The sequence below is a fragment of the Nicotiana tabacum genome, chromosome 3 (genome assembly GCF_000715075.1).
Source record: "Nicotiana tabacum cultivar K326 chromosome 3, ASM71507v2, whole genome shotgun sequence".
NCBI classification, from domain to species: domain Eukaryota; kingdom Viridiplantae; phylum Streptophyta; class Magnoliopsida; order Solanales; family Solanaceae; genus Nicotiana; species Nicotiana tabacum.
The window spans coordinates 135,750,277-135,757,830 of NC_134082.1; the positions used below are offsets into that span (position 1 = coordinate 135,750,277).

Sequence of the window (7,554 nt, forward strand, 5' to 3'; positions counted from 1 at the left end):
CGTAAGAATTAGAAAAGCAAATTTGTTTAAATTTTGAACTTCCCACCAGTAAAAGGTAGTATAAATTTGCAGTGGCCCCAAATTACATAAAATATTATGGATGGGAAGAATTGAATTATTAGTATGTAATCTTACAAAATAAGTCAATGTATTAAATTTGCCATTAGAAACTGACTTATAAATACTCAAGTACTAGTATTGAAATGAAACCCCCACAGAAAAGTACAAGAAAAGAAAAAGCACAAATAAAAAGATAAAAGGGGTTTTGGTTTGGAAAAAAAATTATTAGGGAGAAGTTTAAAGGAAGAAGGCAAAAAATATTTGTGTGTGTGTTTCCCCCTATCTGTCTCTTATTCAATGCTTTACCGAACTCAACACCACTCTTTTCTCTCCCCTTTCAACCCTTTTACCTTCTCTTCTTCCCTATCTCCTCATCCTCTTCCTCCGCCTTCTTTTTCCTCTCCTTCACCTCTTTCTCATTCGCCTTCTGACCAGGTATATGCTTTTCTTCTTTCTTAAACCCCAAAGTTCTTATTTTTTTTAATCTTTCTTGTTGTGAAATGAATTTGATTTTGTAACTGTTATGTTTTTTCAATAGGGAATGGACTGTGTGGAAGGGGCGTTGAAAAGCAGTTTTATGTCTGAGGCAGCGTTGAAAACGACTCACCAACAAGCCTATGGGGATGACTTGTGGGCCAACGGAAACGGTCAAAATGTTGTCTCCGGCGACGACTTTTTCGTTGACGACCTCCTTGACTTTTCCAATGGCTTCGTTGAAGACCAAGGAGAAGAAGAAAAGGGAGAAGATAACGCTGTTCACAAAATTTGTTCCGTTTCAGTTTCTGTTTCGCCCCAAAAACCACTTGAGGACAAAGAAGCTGAGAAGGAAAACGACACCGTTTCCCCCCCTGCAAAAGAAGATTTTGATTCTCTTCCTGGGAGTGAACTCATTGTTCCGGTAAGTCCTTTCCCACCCCTCTTACGTTTCTGTTGAAAAGTTTGGTTTTTTTTTTTTAAAATTTGAAGTGTTTTCCAACTGAAGAGTAAAGAACGGTTTTTAACAGGCGGATGACTTGGATAGCCTTGAATGGCTGTCTCATTTTGTTGAAGACTCGTTTTCTGAATACTCACTCACTTATCCTGCCGGAAAACTACCGGTCAAGCCTGTCGTGAACCAGTCGGAGGACGGTGAAATTCCGGTTCAAGAGAAGTCATGTTTCATCACTCCTGTTCAAACCAAGGCCAGAACCAAGCGTGGGAGGACTAACGTTAGAGTTTGGCCAGCCGGTTCAGGTTCATTGACCGAGTCAGCTTCCTCTTCGTGTTCGTCTTCCTCCACCACAACCATGTCCTCATCTCCTTCCAATTGGGTGCTTTACCAAATACCGGTTCACACTGCTGAGTCACCAGGTAAACCGCTAGCTAAGAAACCAAAGAGGAAACCGGCGGTTCAAGGTGGAAATGGGCCTCAGCAACCGCGGCGGTGTAGTCATTGTGGGGTTCAAAAAACCCCACAGTGGCGGGCCGGTCCAATGGGTGCGAAAACGCTTTGTAACGCCTGTGGGGTTCGCTTCAAGTCCGGTCGGTTGCTTCCGGAATACCGGCCGGCTTGCAGCCCAACGTTTTCTAGCGAGTTGCATTCGAACAATCACCGGAAAGTTTTGGAGATGCGGCGAAAGAAGGAGTTTGAAGAAAGCGGTTCAGCTCAGCCGGTTCAGAGTTTTTGAAGATATTTTAATTATTAAAAAAGGTGTTTGCAGTGTAGGGAATTTTATTTTTAGTTAGGAAAGAAAGGTATTTTAGATGATGGAAAAAAAAAAGAGAACCGGAGTGGAGGGAAAAAATAGAGCAGGTTTAGTGAGTGAGCTAGGCCCGGTTTAGATGTACATTGCTAACATGGACCCATGATTTGGTGAGGTAGGTTTCAAAGGTTAGTGTAACGGATGGAGGAGTCTTTAATGTACTTTACCAGATAAAATTCCCAGAAAAGAAAAGACTTTTGAAAAAAACAATCTGTTTATTACATACCCTTGATTTAACTCTTTATATTTGTATTATTGTGCAAAAAAAAGGAGGGAAAAGGCAAAGATGACAACGTTTCAACCTTTAGTAAGCAGGCCGTTGAAAAGTGAGAAGTATATGAGCTTAGGGTTAGGCACCGGACAACATCCAATTCCCAAATATTCATGGCGTGAGCCGTAAGCATTCGCCTAATCCTAACCACTTGGTTTTGCACTATTCATTTTCTGTTTTCTTGTTTTGTTTTTAATAACAGTGATACTCGACTGTGCATTTTAATTATTTTACTACATATATGTTTATAATTTGGTATAGGTACTCGATCGATCATTTATTTATCACTTTGTCTCTCTACTTGAATTTGAAAGAGTCTTTAATGGTTCCCGTTCATTTTAACTGGGCACACCTGTATGTGCACTATTTATTATCCTTTTATTTCAATTGTTTGGACTTTTTCGGTGTATAACAGTTCAATTAATTAATTTTTGGAGCAAATTCGGATATAAATTCCTTAAATTCTTTGAAATAAAATTTATATGTTTAAAAACTATGTAAAAAAAGCATAAGTTATAATAGTTAATAATTTAATACATTTATGATTATTTTTAAAAATATAAAAAAATTTGTTTAATTCCCTAAGTAGTAAAAGGTTAATTCTGTTTAAAATGAAAGGAATATTTATTTGAAAAAAAGAAGGAATTCTAAATCAAAGAGCGTAACAATAACTTAGAGTGGTAATTACGGCATGTTGTTGTGTTGTGAACCACATTTTGGCCAATCTTCTAAAATTAATTTTATTTTAATTAAGTATTTTTTGTGAGAATTAATTTGCTGTAAAACATTTTTGAGCTGCAAAAATATTTTTTAATGTATTTTTTCAAAAATACTTTTCAAAAAAAAATTTCTTTCAGCTTTTCCGAAACTGCTTCTACCTCTACTAAAAATACTTTTAAAAAAAGAAAAAAAAAATAAACACCAGAAAAGCTTGGCCAAACATGCGATTGATCATGGCCAAGGTAGGAGGGGACGAGTGAATTTGTCCATACAAAATTTCGATGTGACCCGTAAAATGTTAAGAGGAGTACTATCTTAGTTTTTAGGAATCGCTTTTGCTCGAGGAAAAAGGAATCACAAGCTTTTCGTGAAGAAAGTTAGAGTCTTATAAAGAGTAGACAGTGATGAGAGATGTGCAGGGACTGTGACTGTGACTGCTGTAGGAAGAAGAGGGGCGCGCTTTCCTAGATTTGTTATTTGTTTCACTTCATACTCTACCCTTAACAGTCTTTGACATGGACATACCCTTAACAGTATTTGGTGTGTATATTACCTCATTCCTCATTTGGCGCTCTACATGATAAATGCATGTGCTAGATATAGAGTCCGGTGTAGTTCTTTTGGACTCAAACTACATAAATAAGTGGTAAAAAAAATTATATTTTTATATATAGCACCATAATACCTGATACTATATAATAACAGTAACGGTATCATTAATGTATAGCGCCAGGTATTGTGGCGCTATACTGTAAAATCTGACACGCCCAGGTATAACGCCACAATACCTGGCGCTATACATACATCATTAATGTATAATGCCAGGTATAGTAGCGCTATACATAGATATTTTAAACCCCTCCGTCTTCCATGTCGATTCATACTCCATTTTTTTAAACCCCCATCTCTTCTTGGTCCCCCACCCCAGACCCCGTTTCTGCCATTCTTTTGGGTCCCCCCGACACATAAAACTAGAAGAAAAAGGGTCCCACATTCGAGTAGAGCTTCGTGTTATTGTTGATTCACACCTCCGGAGTCAAAATTTCAATCATTTTGCTTTGCCAAAATTCCAAATCGAGGTATTTCGATTTATTTTAAGTTGAAACATTTATAATAATGCATATTATTTGATTTGTATGTGTTCTATTTCGGTTTGTGTTTTTTTTTCAAAACTAGCATGTTAAATTTATCCGAATTTAATATTAGTATTTTTCTAAAAAAAATATAAATTAGTAAAATAAATTTGTCTGTTAATATCCTGATATATATATATGTGTGTGTTTTCATGCCATTTTATATTTTATTTGCAATTAAATTTATTTGTTGTTTATGGTTAGTTTAGATTATTTTTTAGCGTAGTAAAATCCAGACCTTTTTAGCGTAGTAAAACGTAGACCCTTATAGCGTAGTAAAATTTAGAGCCTTGTAGCGTAGTAATGTGTAGTATTTTAGCTTAGAATTCCTTTTGTTTAAGTATCTTATACTGGTAGTTGAAAATGCAAACTTTGTACAATTAAGTTAATAATTGTATCAACACACATAATTAGTAATTTGTACAATTAAGTTATTAAAAAATATGAATTTAAATTATAATAAAAATACATTATTTTGTACAAATTATATATATAATTTGTACAATTAAGTTATTAAAAATATGAATTTAAATTATAATAAAAATACATAATTATATATATATAATTTGTACAATTAAGTTATTAAAAATATGAATTTAAATTATAATAAAAACATATAATTATTTATATATATATATATATATATATATATATATATATATATATAATTTGTACAATTAAGTTATTAAAAAATATGAATTTAAATTATAATAAAAACACATAATTATTAATGATAGTTTGGTGTCACTGGTCCTCAAAATATCGAGCCCTGAACCCATATAATATATATATATAATTTGTACAATTAAGTTATTAAAAAATATGAATTTAAATTATAATAAAAACACATAATTATTAATGATAGTTTGGTTTCACTAATCCACAAAATATCGAGCCCTAAACCCACACATATATATATAATTTGCACAATTAAGTTATTAAAAAATATGAATTTACAGTTGACGACATGGACGCGAATATATATCCCGGCCCCCGGACGTTGGATCTATTAGCCCTACAGCCCCAGCATAGATTCGAGTATATATGGGACGGACAGTTGCTTACACACACTTTTCGGGCTAGGAGAGTAGATCTATTGTGGGAGTTTTTATGTCCTCCCCGCGTTCTACATCCCCGCGTGGTCCATTACCTGGAGGAGATGGGATTATATAAGATTATTAGGATTGGCCGGATACAGCTCGACTATGCTTTGATCACGACCTTGATTGAGCGGTGGCGACCAGAGACGCACACTTTCCATTTGCCCGCGAGGCCACCATCACACTCCAGGACGCTGAGATTTTATATGGCCTGTCCGCTGATGGCTTGCCAGTTTTACTGCTTGCGACCATGAGATATTATTCGCGACAGGCATATTGGGATATGCTGCACATGCTCACGGGTTTCATGCCGGAGGACGAGGCGGTAGCGTCTGGGTCCAGTCGTATACAGTTGGTCTCCATTAGAGACCACCTGGTGCAGATCCACCATATTATCACCGATGCGTCAGCGGAGGTGGATGTACAACGATATACGAGGCTGCTGTTGCTCCTTCTATTTGGAGGGGGGGGTCTTGTTCCCGAACAGTTCGGGGAACCTAGTGAGCCTCCGTTTTCTGCATCATATTGCCTGGTTCGAGGATACATCTTTGTACATCTGAGGTGGTGCTGTCATCTCATATCTGTACAGGCAGATATGCCGGGCTTGCATCGGCACACATAGAGACGTTGGTCGCTTTCTGTCGCTTCTACAGGTGACAACATATTGAAATAATATGTCCATTAGTTACAATTCTAACTAGTTATAGTTAATCTTATACTTTACGTCAACTTTGTATGTTAGGTTTGGGTCTGGGAGCGATTTCTGCAGTTTCAGCCACCTCTACCACAACTACCGACTAATGTAGAAATTCCGCAACTCCCTCTAGCCTGTAGGTGGGTTATGCATCGTACTCTTGCACGAGAGTATGATGCCCATCATAATCTCCCCCTCTGCAGGGATGTGTTGGATCTGCTGGAAGACGCACAGGTGAATATCTAACTAAAATTACTTGTTATAGATTAACTTAGTGTTGTGCATACTAACGGTTTGTGTTCTTATTTGATAGTTCATCTGGACGTCGTACAACGATGAGGTGATAGGTACCCTGCCATCGTATTGCACGTTCGGCCAACATATTTGGAGGGCTTCTGTCTCGCTTATATGCATTAATATTGTCGAGCACCATGCCTCCGAGCAGGTATTTCGTCAGTTTGGCCTGCCGCAACCTATACCAACTCCGCCTACATGGCATGCTTTACATTATGAGAGGGATGATCGGTCCAGGGCAGACGACTCATTTATGGCATGGCTTAACGAGCAGTTGGGTACTTGGGACAGGCGAGGGGACTTGACCCCACCTCCGCAACACTTTCCGATTCAACGTTATATGGCATGGTACCGCACTATTTCCCGACTTTTTATCGGGAACCCAGTTCACCAGGCACACGGTCGGTACGTCCCATACGCCGGGAGACACGAGGCCCTGGTATGTTTTCTGTTATTATTAGTTATATAGCTGTAATTTTGTGCCAAACATGTAATTTATATTTTTTACTTTGTGCAGGCGATTGGATTGCATACCGTATATCATATGGGGCAGCAGATGTAGAGTTATGTCCACGATCCTGTGGCCATGCAGGAGTATAGTCGTTGATTCATGGATGTGGCTGCCTAGACACTGCAGCGAGCCCGATCGGATCAGCGTTTGGCACACGAGGCTGATTATATGGACTCAGCGCAGTACCATCGAGGTCATGGTATCCCACGAGCTGGTGGTGGCCGACGAGATGGTGGTGCCGGACGACGTGGTCGTGAGCGGCGAGGAGGTGGTCCCCAGCAAGGGGGCGTTGAGGCTCCTGCTGATGATGTTGCTGCTGATATGGCAGGTGGCATGCATGAGACGGACATGCCGTCTTACAGCCTTGGAATTTATCGCACTCCAGTGCCATTGCAGGTGACCTCATCGGGTCAATTATTGATCACGGGCTCGGATATTCAAGGAGTGGATTGGGGTAGATACTTCCCAGGCCCGTCTACCACTGTTGAGGATCGACCGACCCGAGATTTTTATAGTGGGCGCCGACTGAGTTATGGCTCCACATCACATGCGCAGGTATGAGTTTATTAGTATTGAATTTGAATTTGTTTTAACCATAACTTATTTATTTTCTTTAACTTTATTAATTTCCTTTTTAAGGCTTCATGTGATGTAGTGACAGATGACTACATTCAGGATCTAGAGACGATGATGGTAAGACAATATAAATTGTTATGTAGTTTTCTATAATAAGTCTCATATTATTATGTAGCCTTCTACTGGAGCTGACAGCACCACCGATATATGTCATCCTGCGTCGCATCCGGCTATAAGGACATCCGCACCATCAACACCCCTCTCCATCAATTCTGTTGCAGCTGCAGACCGTTCAACAAATCTCCCCGCCATCTGCTTGAACGACATCCGCGTCATGGCTGTGACGGGCAATCCTCTTGCCAACTTCAATAACCCGTTGAAGGACTCTGACACATTTGTAGTAAGAATTCCCCATCGTCTGCCACCATTCGCATGCAACGTCCACTTTTCAGG

General features: G+C 38.8%; 1 protein-coding gene across 1 annotated transcript; it reads left to right on the top strand.

The window, feature by feature from the left end:
- Window positions 1-216: 216 nt before the first annotated feature.
- LOC107771875 (GATA transcription factor 5-like) lies at window positions 217-1,929 on the top strand. Its single transcript, XM_016591336.2, has 3 exons — window positions 217-495; window positions 599-958; window positions 1,065-1,929. Exons 1-3 carry the CDS (start codon window positions 358-360, stop codon window positions 1,725-1,727), a joined length of 1,161 nt encoding a protein of 386 aa, XP_016446822.1. The 5' UTR covers window positions 217-357; the 3' UTR covers window positions 1,728-1,929.
- The last annotated feature ends 5,625 nt before the right edge of the window (window positions 1,930-7,554 follow it).